The sequence below is a fragment of the Falco punctatus genome, assembly GCF_963210335.1.
Source record: "Falco punctatus genome assembly, chromosome: 7".
NCBI lineage: Eukaryota > Metazoa > Chordata > Aves > Falconiformes > Falconidae > Falco > Falco punctatus.
This window is the reverse complement of record NC_137587.1, coordinates 35,356,225-35,372,529: the sequence shown is the minus strand read 5'-3', so window position 1 is coordinate 35,372,529 and position 16,305 is coordinate 35,356,225. Positions and strand designations below refer to the sequence as shown.

The window sequence follows — 16,305 nt, the reverse complement described above, 5'->3', positions numbered from 1 at the left end:
TGGTACCACCCATGTACAAGCTAATATAGTAGCACTAGAAAACACTAACAAGGAATTAATTCACATTGTCTTCCCACACTGTGGTAAGCAAAGTGCCCTTGTTTCCAAGTCAAATACCCATGCACAGCAATATAGGAGTCATTGTTTTATCCTAATGCATGGCCTTATTTACTATTTGTCTTTCGATAAACTTTTTGCTAAGCATTTAAACCAAACAGTCAATTACATCAGTGTGCAAGCAAGTCTTTAATTATGTCAAAATATAGAGGCAAAGCCCCTACCTTTGTTCAAAATAAAGTATGCCCAATTCTGCAAGGAAACTTTAGTATGACTACCCTTTCGCAAGCCAGTGGTTTGCTCTGGGTTTGGGTTTTCTTTTCCGCTGGTTTTGCTTCTTTTGGAATTTTTCTGGCAACCATTCTCCCCTCTAAAATATCAGCAGACAATGAAGCCCCAGCATTTGACCACTTCTGTAACATTTAATAAGCTGTGTAAGAGGCATAAAAGCCCATCCAATACACTCAGTAGAACTTCACAACACTCTTAATGTAGCAGGTTTTTATCAAAAGCTGGCTGAAGCTGGGGGGTGTGCATGTGTGGGCGTGTGCACGCATGCACACAGGAAGGGGTGGACAAACAACACTTTCGCCTATGTATTTCGTGATTTTGCTTTGCGGGGGTTTTTTTTAGCATTAGAAGTCAAGTCAGAATAGGTATACTGTATCCTTCTGCATCATGGATATAATTGAGTTGACTATAGCAATGGAATTCAATCTCCAGTAAATTACAAGTGGATATCATTCCCACTGAGCTTGCATGGTCATGCTCATAAAGAACAAAACCACTGAAATCAATACGGCTACCCTGATGTAAAAGTTGTGTACGCAGCAAGAGAATCAAGTATATTGATTATACGCATGCTTCACTTCAGGCAAGTAATAATCAGGATGCAGAAGCTCTAAGGAAGCATCCTGTCAGGCACTCTGAATTCCAGAGTGCAAATGCATGCTAGAAATTGTCAATTGATCTCAGTGAGGTCTTGTATCCTGCCAGCTCATGAGTCATGCATCGACTTGCATTCAGCTATTTTAGGTAGCTTCCACAAACCATAAGACTGTATTAGTTTCTGTTACCTTTTTTCTTTCTTGGACGGTCAATTCTAAGAAAATAAACCCCAGCAAGTGGATTTATCCAAGTTTCATACAATGCTACACAGAAGCATATAAAAAAGCATTCTACTAAACAGTATTCGGGAAACTCTTAAATGAAAGTTCTTTTCTGTTCATCAAGAAGCCGGGAACTTTGATCAGACTAACTGGGCTGTCAACCGAATATACCAGAAGTTCTCATATTCTCTGTCAAACTTGCTAAGGCATCACCTATATCTAAAATAGAGAGTAAAAGTCAGAATCAGCACGCTTTCTGTCTTTTCAGACAGGCAAATTCAGCCATCCAATACACTCTTTCTTCAACATTGGCCTAACCACTGCTGGTCACTCACAAACATCACGGAGAGCAAGCATTTCAGACTACATGAGAAGCTTGAGAGAGTCATCCCTATCTTACTAGACTCTTTAAAAATTCAAGAGGGCACAAAAATTATGATATGCAACACAGATTACCAACCTACTATTCAAAGACCACACACCAAATTAAATCTTACATGAACTGGTACTATTTGACCTCCCCCCCCCCCCCCCCCCCCCCCCGAAAACAGAACACTGATTACGGTGCCTAACTGCCAGCCATATATTTTTTTGTAAAAAAAAAATAAATTAAAATTTTAAACAAAGCCTGCAATGTGCCACAAGTAACACCTTTCTGCTGACCAGAAAGACTTCCCCCTCCCATATTTTAAAGGAAAGGATCAGAAAATCGCGGCAGATTAAACAAGCGGTCAGGGCAGGCACATGTCAGGTTTTTTGCAAGCCCCGCAATTCTGATCACCTTCACAAGATTTTATTCCCTTTAAGAGACACTCCCACAAAATCCCCAGCTCCTCAAAAACCATATCCAATCCCACGCAACACGGACTCCCTGCGCCTATTTAAAGCTCTAGACCCAGCCGAGGAAAACCCGAACGGCCTCCGAGCGCCAGCCAGCACCCGCTCCCTCCTGCCCGCGGCTCCCAGGGCCAGAGCCCTGCCTGCGGAGCCGCCGCTGGCGGCTGTCAGCCCCTGGCTCCCGGCAAGGCGATTGCTGCGGGGCCGCCGCAGCCCGCGGCCGTCCCCTGCGAGGCCGCCGAGAGGCGCGGGCAGCCCCCGCGGGGGCGAGGAGGTGCTTCCCCCCGGCCGGCACCGCTGCCTCCGGGCGGGGAGGCCCCACCCACACCCCGCCTGGCTACCGCAGCGGCCCGGTGCCGGGCGGCCCCCAGGCCCACCCCCGCCGGGCGAGCTGTGAAACGGTATTTCGGGGAGATGGCCGTGCCCGGGCCGGGGAGACCGGCGGGGCGGGCGGCTCTGGGGCGCGCGGTCCTCCCTCCCCCGCCAACATAACGGTCGCGGCCCGGAGCACACGCCTCATCCGGGGCCGCCGGCCGCGCTCGACATTAAAATGCGGCCCAATGGGGCCGCGGGTGCGCGGCGGCGGCAGCGCAGGGCGGGCGGGTGAGGAGCGGCGGGCGGGAGAGGAGCGGCGGGCGGGGAGCCGGCAAGACAGCGGCGGCCGGGGAGGGGAGGCGGGCCGGCGGCTGGCCGGGAAACGGCGGAGAAGGAGGACAGAGGGCGCGGGGGGCGGCGGCCGCGGGAGGGAAGGGCGAGGGGCAGGCGTGGAGCGAGCGGCGGGGAGCGGCGGCGGCAGCGGCGGGGCGGGGACGGGGGGGAGAGCGAGGAGGCTGGGTTCGCCCCGCACCCTGTGCCCGCCCGCACACCCCGCCTCCCCCTGCTGCAGAAACTACGCCATTGCGGCCTAGTCCTGGAGCCAGCGGCGCGCTGCCTCCCTCCCTCTCGCACCCCCCTCAGCCGGCGCCATCTTGGCGGCCGCCGCCATCTTTCCTTCCCCCCGCCGGAGCCGGGCAGGAGCAGCGGCGGCAGCAGCGCAGACCCCGCCATCTTTTCGGGGAGCCGCCATACTTGCCCTGGCGATGAACATGGCGGCGCCCATCACACACATCAAAACATGGCCTCCCTTCAAAACAAAACTGTCCGAGGCGAACCGGGCAGCCGTCGGCGGGGCCTGGGGCCCAGGGAGGGAGGGGTCCGGCGCGCACTTACCCGAGGCCCACATAGTGACCGAGAACTCCCCCTCCAGGGTCTTGATCTGCACCTGCTTCTGCTCCCATTTCCTGCCGCCGCCGCCCTCGGCCCCGCCGCCGCCTCCCCCGCTCAGGTAACTCTTCTTGCTGCTCTTCTTGCCGCTGCCGCCCTTCTTAACGCGGCCCCCTCCGCCGGCCGAGGAGGAGCCGCCACCTCCGCTTTTGCTGCCGGCGGCGGCCACAGTGACCAGGGTCTGCTCGATGTACTCGTCCTCCCCGGCGGGGGCCGGCACCGGGATGAGGATCTGGTCCTCGAAGCCGTCGTCGGCCCGCAGTCCGTCCGAGTCGTCTCCCCCCACCACCTCCTCGCGGGTCTGCACCAGGATCACCTCCTGGTGGTGGTGGTGCAGATGGAGCTGTCCCCCGCCGCCGCCGGCCGCGCCGCCGCCCGCCCCGCTAGGGTCCCCGTCCGAGACCAGCGGCTGCAGCGCTATCATGGGCTGGTGGTGGTGGTAGTGATGGGGCGGGTGGTGCGGGCCGCACTCCTCGCAGCACTCGTCCTCGTCCTCCTCCTCCTCGTCCTCCTCGCCGCCCACCACGGTGGTCTCGATGGTCTCCACCGGGATGGTCTCCACCTCGATCTCGTGCAGCTCCACGATCTCGGCCGGCATCTCCGAGCCGTCTGTGGCGATGTATAGGGTGTCTCCCGAGGCCATGGCGGGACGGCGGGGGGAGAGAGCTTCGCGGGCGGCGAGGGGGCTCCGGTCCGCTCCCCTCGGCGGATGGTGGGGCTCGGGCTCCTCTCGCTTCCCTTCCTTCTTCTCCTCCTCCCCCTTCCACACAAACACCAGCTCCTCGCAGCCAGCGAGAGGGAGGCAGCCAGCCGCCAAATCCCGGCTACGCTCCCTCGCGAGATTTCCGCTGCTGCCGCCGAGACGGACCCCAGCCCCAGGAGGCCGTTGCCGCCGGGACCCGCCCCCTCGCCGCCAAGCGGCCAATCGCACCGCCCGCCGCGCCCACGGCTCGCCCAGCCGAGCGAAGGAGCCTATGGGAGAGGGCCGTGCCGCAGCGGCCCGCCCCCGCTTACCACCGCCGGCCTATGGAGGAGCGCTGCGAGCGCGGAGCGCACCTCCCGGCGTCGGGCGGCCAATCGGCCCGCGCCGCTGCCGCACCTCCCCTCTCGCTCCGCCCCGCGCGGAAGCACCGCCCCGCCCGTGCGGAGTGGCCCGCCTGGCGCTGCGGCCTGCCCTCGCCGCCGCCGGGGGTGGCAGGGCGCGCTGCCCCAGGCACCGGCAGGCGGCGCTGCGGCGGCCCGGCCGTTAACGGCCCGGGCGCGGGCGGGGCGCGGGCCGCGTCCCCACACGGGTGGCCACGGGGCGCCGCGCAGGCTTGTGACAGCGAGCGATCCCTGCGCGTGTGGCGGCCGAGCCGGGGCTCCGCGCCTGAAACACGGGCCGGGACCAGCGGCCGCGTCCCGGGCGATTGCCGGCCGGCCGGCCGGGTGAGCGCGCCCTGCGGGGACTGCCTGCCCGGCCGGCCGGGGACTCGGCCCTTCTCTGCGGCCGCAGGCAGCCGGCGGGACGCCGCTGCGGGCCGGGCCCCCGGGGAGCGCCGGGCTTGCCCTGCGCAGCCTCCCGGGGAGCCTGGAGGGGCTGCCGGCGGGGCCGGCTCGTTCGGACGTTGCGGTGGCACTGCTGTTGGTGCTTCGGAGCCCTTCCCTCCGCTCCTTTGTTTTTTCTTCTTCTGCGGGGGGATGTCACCAGTGCGCGTCGCACGGCGCTGCCCCGCGGGCTGTTGGCGCTGGGGTCCGCCGGGGCTCTGCCCGCCGCCGGCAGCGGGAGCGCGGCCGCCGTACAGCCGGCAGCGGGGGCAGGGGCCGAGTGCACCAGCTCCGTTACCCAGGAGCAGTGCTTAAAATAAGTGATACGTTGCAGTTCAATCACGGCACAACATTCCGGTACGTGAAGTGATCCCCTCTTTGAAATACAGTTACCAAGTGCAGTTACTGGCCTTAATCATTAACACGGCTCTCCATCCCTGAACTCCTTTGCTCAACCAAAACCGCTCGAACAGCAACAATCAGGAGATTTGCGAATACTCCGCTTCCTTCCCTTTCTGCCAACGGCCACCGGGCACCCCTTCCTCATCCCCCGCCGCCAGGGACCCCCCTGCAGGGGGTGTTGGGGAAAGCCTCCCGTCGGTATTTCACGCTCATTTGGTTATTACCTTTGCAAGGGGTCAGGCCTGTCTGCACAGGACTCGGGGACAGGATTTGCAAAGCAGCAGCTACCTGTCTTGAGATGAACAAGCAGGTGCAGAAGTGTTTGCAAGGAGGGGGTACAGAGCCGTGGGCACGGTCTCCAAAGGTCTCATTGTAAAAGTTCTCAAAAGGTAGCAAAGAAGAGTCCTTCAAAAAGACTGCGTGTGATCTTCATTTGAAGATTAATATAGTAATTAGTAGTACTGGTAGCTCTGCAAGAGCTTAAATCTGAAAAAAAGTGCTTGGTTTGTATGAAATAAATTAAACACTACTGAACATGAGGATTTTAAAACAAGTTAAAGCCTCCTAGGCCTTCTGTACTCATGACAAGATAGTCTGCAGTTCCTCATTCCTTCTTTCTCTGCTAACACCACCTTTCCTTCCCCTTATATGTTAAGCTACTATTAACTACAAGTACAGATCTGCCTCTTCAGTATTTCCGAGGCTGTTGCAAGTATACATTCCACTTTTATCTTCACTTCCCACTGCACCACCGTTTGCTCACTCATATCCCAAATTGCCATGTTATAAAAACAGATAAAAGATTCCAGCTAAGAAATACTTTCTTCTTCTACCTCAGCATGAAGTGTTTTTTTCAAAGTTAGTCTAGTCCAAGTCTCAAGACAGCAACACTGAGCTTTGGGCTAATGGTGAGATTAGGAAATACTTTCCTATTAAGTATTAGAAATAGCAACAAATTTACTTAACTTGTGGAGATCTGGGAATTCCTTCTCTCCAATCATACTCAGAACTCCCCTTTTAACAAACGAGAAGATGTAGTTTATCATTGCAAAATTCTCATAAGCTGCAAGGCTATTTTTAGATCCTGTAGAGAAATTTCCAGACTGTTACATATAAATTCTGCCCCTCTGTTTATAATTGGAAGGGCAAAGGTAACACTGTGGGAAAAATAGTGCCTGTAACTTTTAAAAATAAGAATATTTCAAAATTAGGATGAAGTCTTCCTTATCCCCCAGTAGAAGTTAAATGTAATAAAGAACTGGTGAGTCACTATGGAGTTCATTCCCTTTGTTGTTTTTTTTTTTTGGGGGGGGGGGTTAGGAAAAATGCAAAGCTCACTTATGTTTTTTAGTCTAAGCTTGCATAGACAAAATATGTCACCTACATGTTAGACATGCAATCAGTGCTGCTCTTGAACTCCTTCCAGAGCTGACTTTGACTTCAGAGCAAGTGGAACAGGGCCCTGAACTCATTATTTTAGATCAAGTCTTCTGTGGTGTTAGTGTAAATTAACTTTGTCAAATATAGGAACAAAGTCACAAGTCTCTTGTTTACCAATATAAATTTTTTGGTCCAGGTCAATGGTAATAGTTTAACAATTTTGTACAACCCCATTTCATTTTTGTGTTTTTACTGTGAACAAGTACATAATTTTGGACAGAAAAGGCACTTTTAATTTTTTAAGCATCAGAACCCCCTTATTTTGAATATTGCACGTTTTCTACTTTTTCCCACAATTTGACTTAAAGCCAATGTTGTAATGTTTGCTGCAACGTCCATATTTCATTATTTTTCAGTGACAAATGTTACATGAAACAAATATTCTTCGTCAGCTGTGTTGCATCCATTACACAGTTCTTTTCATCCTGAACGAGATGATTTGCGTAACTAGCATATGATTATTTTTCATTAACTGCAAGGATTAGACACATAATTTTTCCATCTGATTGACAAGAAAAAATATAGCAATAAGCAAAAATACAGATCTGAAAGCTGCCCAGTGAAAAAGTGTTTAAAAGAAAACTTTGTCCTCCGTCCAAATAACAGCAGAAGTTACTCCCTTGATAATCTGTTATCTTCTTGCCTCATTTTTCTCCCCATCCTCAGAACTCCAGCTTGTTTCTTAGCCACATTTAAAAAATGAGGGGAAAAAAACCTAATTTAAAAATTTTGAAACTTTCCATTGGAAATAAAAGCTATTTTTAAGTGTCCATAAGAAATAAGTTTTGAAGAATATATATTCTTTACAAGATCTACAAGCTCTAGGTGCCTCAGATTTTTTAATTTTTCTTTTTTTTTTTTTTCTGGTTCCTTCTGTAAAATCTGCTGTAGTAAATTGTACAGTTGTTTCCTGGAGAAGTTAGAAAGCCATGGGTTACTGAGAGCTGACCTCTTTTGCTACAGAGCCTCATAAAAAAACCAGTGCCATCCGCATATACCTGAGCTACCAGTAATGTGCGTCAGAAAGAGAGGAAAGAAAGGCAGAAAGGCAGAAGGAAAAGAAAGGAAAAGAAAGAAAAGGGAAGAAATTAAGAGAAAGAAAAAGGAAAGGGAGGGAGGGAGGGAAAAGAGAAGACGACAAGACAAGATGCATGCTCTGTAAGACATTTCTTGCTCCTGTGAACCTCCTTCAGCTTGTAGTTTTTGCATAAACTTGGCATCGAGTGTTGCAGAAGATGTGTGCTGGGCTCTTGTTTTAGGGTGAGGAGTTAGATCAGCACAAGTGTTCTGAAGACAGGTTACTGCCCCCATTTAGTATGCATAGATGACATACATGGATAATTTGAAAAATCATGTTTTGTTTCAATTTACCCCAAAGGGTACTAAGTAAGCTTGGGCTTTACACAAGAGTAATTGCAGGAGAGCTGAGGCTGCAAGAGACTGTCTAGTCCAAACCCCTGCTCAAAAAGGGGCCAAATAGAGCAGGTTGCTCATGGCCATGTTCGGTCAGGCTTTGAATATCTCCAAGGACAACAACTTCACAGCCTCTCTGGGCAACCTGCTGCCATGTTCGGCCACCCTCAGAGTAATAAAGTTCTTTTCTTACATTTAAGTAAAATTTTCTGTATTGCATTTTGTACCTGTTCCCTCATGTCCTTTTGCTGGGCACCACTAAAACAGTATGGCTCCATCTCCTTTTGTTTTTATTTGTAACTTTATTTTGCAATTCCTAAGCATCAGGGATGCTCAGTGCCCTGATTAGACTTAAAGCATTTGCCAGACTACCTGGAGTGAAGTCAGCAGTGCTGCTCATAGTACAAGAAGATATGGTATGCTCGAGGCATTACAGCACCCCGGTTTGGGAGAACCCTTACGTCCATCTCTCAGATATGCTCAATATAATAACATCAGTAGATGACGGTCAGCTCTCAACACCATTAGCTACTCAATCAATAATATGCTTTATCCTCTCGTGTGTTTTTTGTTTTCCTAAGGGTAGTTTGCAGCTTCCAGAAACTGTCATTGTCATTGCTATACTAATCCAACTTTGTGTATAATACCCAGTTGCACGGTATTTATATCAAGAGCTGTTTCTCATTTCACACTACAGAACTAATTGTTCTGGCCCTTATCTCAGCTGCATCAAGTCAAAATTAGGTAACTCTTCTTTTAAACAAGAATTACTTGGTAAATACAAAAGTATGTTATATTTTAAGAAACGGAAGGTCACATGAAATAAGTTAATCTTTCACAAAGTAAAAAAGAACAAAAAGATCAATGCTTGTTTTCTAAATCTTGGGTTTTTTTCTTTTAGTCCTATTCCTGCCCCCTTCATCCTACATTAAAGCGAGAAAGAGGAAGAAATATGAAGTGTGAAACTTCTGAAATAAACAAGCTTTTCACAGCCATCATCTGCAGCCTTCTCTTTTGCCTCTAGTGGGGTCAACACACCTTTTTCCCCGATTTGTTTCACCAGCCTTTCAGATTATCTGGTTTAGAGACTTCTGATATCCTATTCTTTTCTTCTCATTCTCACACAAGCTATTTCTCATGTTTGAGAAGAAACATTAGCCCTCCTCCCATTGTAAATTAACACCAATCACCAAAGTGATAATATTTGCATATTTATTTAAAGATGTGGCATGAATAGCTTTTAAGATACCTTTGCTCTTGAATAAAGACCAGATAAAGAGACACTTACAGGAGAAAATCAGTAGTTTGTAATACAGGGTTCTCTTGTTAACGCCTGTTAAAGACTTATCTAAGACTAATGAGTAAGTTCTGCCAATTCAAGGTATCAGGTTTTCCTCATTATCTTCATCTAGAATGGCTTATTAATCAATTAGAACAGAGGAGGTCATGAAGAAAAAAAACACTCAGGAAGAAATCTAAACTAGGATTTACAATGCCATTAAAGTGATTCACTAAGAAAAATGTTAATTAGCTGTGCCATCCTATCCCAGAGCCCTTGCCCTGGCTCTTGGCAGCTCTGCAGTAAATATGGTTTTAACTTTACCTTTATGGTCCTTCATAATTTAGTCTCATCTCCAGCTGATCTAATATAGCTATGGCCATGGCTGACCTTTATGGCCCACTAGCTTCTGCTACAAACGTTGTCCTCTCTCCTCAGATTGCTAATTAAACGTGAGGGAAATCCCTGATCCCAATTTGTGTATGGACTCCTACAAAACACGTTTAAAGGTTCCTAATGAGCATACGGTTCTGCTTGCTGACCACAGCTAGGAAGAAGTAATGAACTCTGTGTGTACCTCTTTTCTGTTTCTTTTTCTGGTACTTTTCAAAATTACTGTTTTCTTTGCTGCACCACATCCTACTTCATATTCCCCTCTTAAAAACAAACCAAGCAGCTAACAAAGCTACACCAATTAATCAGCTGTGATTTATAGCGCTCTCCTCCATTTGTCATCTGTTTGTGTCTTTGAGACTGAGCAGTGAGGAAGGATTTTGTCTCATCTGTTGTCTTGCAGAGGGAGGCAGGGTTTGCAGTGCTGCCAAACTAATTTCTAAGTCGTAGTCGCTGATTATCCCAGTCTCATTGAACAGCTTTTGTTGTAAGGACAAAATCATACATTTTGTTTTTCTTACTGTATGAAAGGATACATGAATTAGTGAGCCTAATCCTAGCTCCAGGAAGGTTTAACCCTTTAATTATGGGTGGGAAATACAAATAATTATTATTGAGAGGTAAAGCTGATGATCAAAAATGGAGGTTTTCTTCTCCATTCCTGATGTCATGGCTGAGGCTATGAAACTTCTCTTCCAAAAATCCCCAGCCTTTACAAAGCAGTCATATTAAACTTACCAACACAGAATGTCTGTGGACATCTGAATAGGCCCTATTTTGCAAATTCTAGACAACACAAGAAGCAGAAATTTCTGGGGAATAATGTATGTTGGTTGAGGCAGCGTGACATGTTTTCACACCTGCCAGCACAGGCGATGTATGTGAATGCCTGTCCCAACTGCTTATCCTGCACCCTGGGTCCAGGAAGCAAATGTGCTGCTCCCATTCCTGCCTGTTGCCTTACACCCAGCAGGACTCCTTAGCCCCCTCCTGCAGCTGCATGGGCTTGGGTTACAGACGCCAAACCGGACGCTGGAAAGTGCCGAGTTCTCAGCTTCTGTTGAAGTCACCAGGTACTGATAGATCCCACTAGCACTAAGGTAGAAGCACCCCTAGAGTAAATATTATATTTAAAAAGAAAAATAATCTCAGATTGAGATGAATAAAGCTAAATAATTATTAATAAATAAGATGTATAAATTGTTACAGCCTCATTAAAGCCCAGGGGCAGCTATTTTTTTTTTTAAAAAAAAACCTAACTTAACTAGGTTTCTACAAGGCACTAGATATGATGACTCGATTTTCTCTGACCGTTTGCTAGAAGGTGAGTATAAAAACTCATACTCCTCAGGCATAAGCAAAGCTGATCAATACTTTTTCCAGTGTGCTTATATTAGAAGGATTAGTAACTCAAATCCATTGGAGGAAAGATTGTAATTTTACTTTGTGGTTTTATAGTCAAATCCTAGTCCATTTTGGAGGGATTGTGTGTGTTGCTGCAATATAAATACTGACTAAAATTATTTCTCCAAAGCAAAACCAGAGACTGTATGGTATAATCTTTGGAATTTAGCCGTTTGTTGTCAAAGTTGTTCTCCAGCTGTTCCCTGCAGTGGGAATTCTTCCTATATATATATCCACCCATACATACACATACACACAGCTAGCCTTTTTCAAGTGGCTTGTTTTTTTCCTCTACTCAAAGCTCAGTCTCTGACTTCAAGGGGCTGAATGAAGTACCCCTCTTCACCCCGCATCACTCCTGTTGTCAAAAGTGAGCCCAGCAGCACTGAAATGAGTCAGGTTTTAAGTGTATCAGGTTGAAACCCAAGTATTGGGGATTATATTTGGGAGAGCAGATCCGCTAGGGTTAGCTGTGGTCTAGAAAGCACTGCCATACGAGTGATGTACAGGGGTGTAGGGCTTTAGAGAAGAGGTGCATCAATGCTTAGAGGAGGATGAGAGAAATCCCAGTTTAGCCTGAATGCCCTTCTTCACAGAACCCACATTCTCTCATAATCCTGATACTCTTTGCCAGAAGGGAACACCTCAGCTTCCCGCATTTGGATAAACAAGTACAAGTGTTGCTATTTTTTGCATGTAGCATTTTTGCTGTGGATGGAAAGCCTAGTTAATACGCTCCATTCAGGTATTTGTGCTAGGGTGCTAGTACAACTGTTCCTGAAATGCCAAGACTGCAGAGGGTTAGCACAAGCTATTCGTGGGACTTACGGTACGTAACAGCAAATATGCCTCATGATAGAAAGAAATTGCAAGTCCTCTGAACAGTATGAAACACTCTGTGGAGTAAATTACTTCCCAGAAAGACTGTGATTCTTTGAAAAAAGCTAAGAAGCAGAGGAGTGAAAATGTAACACTAGAAAAAAAAATATGTGGAAGAGGAAATTGTTTTCATTTGAATTCTGCAGAAGTAGCCTTTTACAATACCTTCTGTACTCGACCATAGTGGTGTCATACAGCAGGCCTGCATTCGTTAAGTTTCTAGCTAACGAGCAGATCAAAACACTTTATAATTCCTTAAGCACACATTTCTAAAGGAGGTGAGAACATGTGCGTGCTCCCGACCCACGCCCAGCACCTCGCCAGGTCAGCCCCCCCTCAGGCGTGGTCCTTGTTGATTGCCATCACGTCCGTGCAGGGCATTGGCCGTGCTGGCACGGATGAAACCGCGCAGCTGTGTGAGGAAGGCAGTGCGGGGGGAGGGAGCGCGGAGTCACCCGCGGGGGCGCGGAGCCCGCGGCAAGGGCAAGCCCGCGGGGCGCTCCCTCCCGCCGCCCCGGCCGCCGCCCGGTTTTACCCCGGGACCCCGCGGCAGCACCGGCGGAGGGCTGCGGCGCCCCCGGTAAGCGTGGAGGAGCCGCCCGGGCGAGCCGCGGGGAGGCGGAGAGCGGTGCGGCTGCGGTGGCGGCGCGCCGCCGGCAGGGGGCGGCCTGCGCTGCGGGAGCGGGGCGCGCCGGCGGCTGAGCTGAGCTGCCCGCTCCGCGCCCCGCAGAAGGCGGGCGCCGCCGGGGGGCCAGGGGTCGGCTGCTGGGGCTCCTGCCGCCGAGCCGCCTTCCCCGCCTCCGCACGAGCGAGGGGCCGTGGGTACCCAGAGCCCGTGCGGTGCGCCCGGCCCCAGGAGGGCTGGCTCGCCCTGTTGTGAGCTACACCGCGCTCCGCAGCCCCCGACAGGGCTGGCTGGGGGAGGCCGGGAGGGGTGCGCCCCTCCGCACAGGGCTGGGATACCGGGAAAGCTGCCATCAAGTGAGGAGTGACGATGAACTTGGCTAAGAAGCGATCTGATCTCCTAGGGAGCTCTTCATTTCTTTGAACTTCACGTTTCATTTTGGGAGCTCCCAGGCAGGGGCACTGCGAACCACCCCACATCCAGCAGGATTCGCTGAATGCCGGGCAAACGCAGCCTTCGTGGTAGGTGATGTGACAGCACCACGTTGTAACCCAGGGCTGGGTTACACATAATATGGCCAAAAGTATCTAACGACTTACCACTAGCAAAAGGAAAATGCCTTTCTCCCCTGGGATGCTGTCACACCAGCTCCTCGGCACCTTTGCTTGGTCAATTCAACTCACAGCTCTGGCTCAGAGGTTACCTACTGGAAGGAGAAAGCCAGGATGAGCCAGGGAAGAGTCAGCGAAGGTAAGAGGGGAAGACAGAAAGTAGGGATTATTGGCAAATTGTTTCCCCTGAGCTAACTCTGGTGGGTATATGTGTTGATGACCTGGCTCGTCTACAAATTATGCTGCCTAGGAAGATTTGGCTTTGTTCAATAAAGTACCTCATATTGTAAACCTTGTCACTACTTACATCAAGTCAGAGTATGACACCCAACTCAAAATGACTGCAAAACCTGTTCTAAACAAGCAAATACACAGCTATGTTTTTTTCAGGTAGTCAGAATAACTGTGAAGGAAGGTCCAAAAATTTATACAGGCAAAGAAGAAATCAGGTAAATACAAGTCTGTCATGGAACATGGAGCTCTTTGTTCAAAGGAGAAAACACCTTATTTGGAGATAAAATTACCAAAAAACGTTATTTTACTTCCAGAACATTGACTTCAACAAAGATTAGTCTCTGCAAAACAGAAGAAGAGGAGTTAAGGCCTGCACACCAGGGCAGAATTAAGATACCTCAAATACCAAGCCGGCTCTTCAGGCTGGCAATAGCCATTGGGAAATGTGCGCAGGTGTTCCTGCTGCATTCACTGCATCACTTGTTCTTCTAATAAGTGGAAGGAGGAAGCAGCTGGGTTGCATAGCAGAAATATGTTCATGCTGGGAAGCCAACTGGTGGAAAGGCACCTTTGGGTGGGGAAGTGTGAGTTTACCTGGCCTTGAGGAAGAGAGGACCAGTATGTCTTGTTTCAGAGCTGCATATTGAAGGTCATGTCCTCAGTGGAGCAAAGGATTTTTGTCTTTTTTTTTATCCTGGAAATTGCCAGCTGGGATGATGGAGGCGAGTGTGATGTGTACTTAAGACTATGTAAATGAGATATTTGGTGGTACCCTGCATAGAGTCAGCAACTGTGCTCCTCCTGTTGAGTGTGTTAAGAATTTCTCTCAGCTAGGCTCTCTGTAGTTAGAAATCCTGAACAAGTATAGGAAATTGCTGAAGAAAAGAAGCCTACAGCTGGGAAAACCTGACCATATGAAGCATGTTTGAATTGCCATAAAGTGTAGTGAGTCTGTGAATCTGTAGAGTTTGCAGTCTTTATAGTATTCATTAAAAGGGCTGTTATTGCTGGATGACATTAAAATCCCCGTCTCTCCCTTTGTGAATGAAAGCCAGTTTGCACTTTACCAGGGTGCTATAAAACTAAGGACGCCAAATGGTCAGAACTTCTGCCGATTCTAGAAGATGGTCTAAAGCTGGCGTTTCTTGTTTGTCTGGCACCCACAATTACTCTTTAAATTAGTATAATTTGTTTGGAGTATTATAGAAATATAAAGCGTGAAATTCTATCCTTAAAAAGAGATGCCAGTTCACTGGAGACAGAAAAGCTTTCTGTTCTTCTCATGTGGTCACGTTGAACCTATGGTAATAAGCCACATGAAGACAATGCCGGTGCCTGCAAAGGAGATACTTAACTCTCCATGTGTAACTTACTACATGCAATGGCATTAGCCTATTGGATTAACTATTGGGGATGAAGTCATATTTGTTTTCTTTACTACTATATGGACTGCCCCACTAATTTGCTTTTTTAGTCACCTTGAGCACTCCTGAGCAGGAAGTGACAGAAGGGTGTCATCACCTTCATGTTGTCTTTGGCTTCTCCACCGATACTGTCAACAAGGCAAAACATTTGAGCCACTTAAAGGTTTAGGCTGAGATACTGATGCATCTGCTCTCTGAACAATTCATTCCTTATGGAAACATGTAATAACCTTAACTTGGTTTAACAGTCCATTAACTAGGTTGGGCCCTGCAACTTTACGGGAGAACCAACCTTGTGCTGGGGCAAGGAGGAAGAAACCATTGTACTTAGAGAGAGCTGACCCATAAGAGCAAAGTGGGTAAACTCCTGCTCCTGCTTGGGGTAAAGCTGCTTACCTTTACACCATACTCCTTCCACTCAGCCTGCTTTGGACCTTTAAGCATTTAAGGGTTCACATTTACACCACTTCAGGGGAAAAAAAAATATCAAAAAAGCCTCCTAAAACTTTCTAGCAGTCAAGTGGAAGGGTTTGGGGGTTGCTTGGTTGGTGCTTTTTAACCCATAGCATTTCATGAAACTGCTACCAAGAAATCTTAAATAGTTAAAGTAAGAGGTGATAGTATTGCCAATGTTTGCAGGTAAAAATCAGAAATTATTGCTGAAAAATATTTACATTTCACATTTGCAAGGCTGCTTTTTTACCTCTTTTAACATCCAATTGTGATCGGTGTTTTTAAGGGTGAGGGAGTATGGAGGGAGCTAGAGAGATTCATATTGAAACAGAATGAAACAAAATTGTCTTCCAAAAGTGGAGCTGATCCAAATGGGGTGGTGGTGGTGGAAGGAGTAATAGTAGGGATAGCGAACACTGAAGACTGACAGTGGGTCAGGCGTGGGCTTATGAAAGGGCATAATGGGAACAAGAGCAGCACTTTAATTTTGGGTTCTGCATGTGGAGAAACATCACCGTGTAACTCCTCTCCCTGTGAATCAGAGAGGCTAGGCAGGGTAGCAAGGTTACCTTAGTTTTAAGGTTAGCAAATCCTTTGCCTGGCTTTGTTAGCAGGGAGGCAGCGTGATTTCCTGCTGCTTCAGCGGAGATGGTGCCGCACTGGGAAATGGGCTGCAGATTCCCAGGAGCGAAGCACGACCCAGCCAAAAGCTTGATGCTCCCGGGACAGCTCACGCAGGGGTTGGCAGGGCGCCAGGGAAATGTGTGGCAGGTGTTGGTCATCTCCGCGCCGAACCAGGTCTCCCAGCCCTGGGAGGGGCTCAGGTGGCTGGGCTTTGCTCCGAGCCACGTTATGCCCAGGGCTGTGGCGCTGGGTGTGTGGCGTTCGGGCTGCCCTTGCTTCCCAAAAGCATCGTCTGCAAGTGCCCGGGGACCCGGCTGCAGCTCCGGTGGGC

General features: G+C 49.1%; 1 protein-coding gene and 1 long non-coding RNA gene across 3 annotated transcripts in view; one reads left to right on the top strand and one right to left on the bottom strand.

Moving 5' to 3' along the window:
• The window catches only part of YY1 (YY1 transcription factor), a 26,109-nt gene extending 21,945 nt beyond the window's left edge, over positions 1-4,164 (bottom strand). The window contains exon 1 of the mRNA XM_080394625.1: positions 3,213-4,164. Coding sequence (XP_080250751.1) covers positions 3,213-3,909 — 697 coding nt within the window. The 5' untranslated portion in view covers positions 3,910-4,164. The remainder of the gene's footprint in view (positions 1-3,212) is intronic.
• On the top strand, positions 4,145-16,303 carry LOC308066828. Of its 2 annotated transcripts, none has more exons than XR_013929337.1 (3): positions 4,145-4,546; positions 4,581-13,153; positions 13,634-16,303. It is a non-coding gene; the product is annotated as an uncharacterized lncRNA (long non-coding RNA). The 2 variants fall into 2 exon arrangements; XR_013929338.1 differs by having other exon boundaries at positions 4,581-13,688; positions 13,788-16,303.
• The last annotated feature ends 2 nt before the right edge of the window (positions 16,304-16,305 follow it).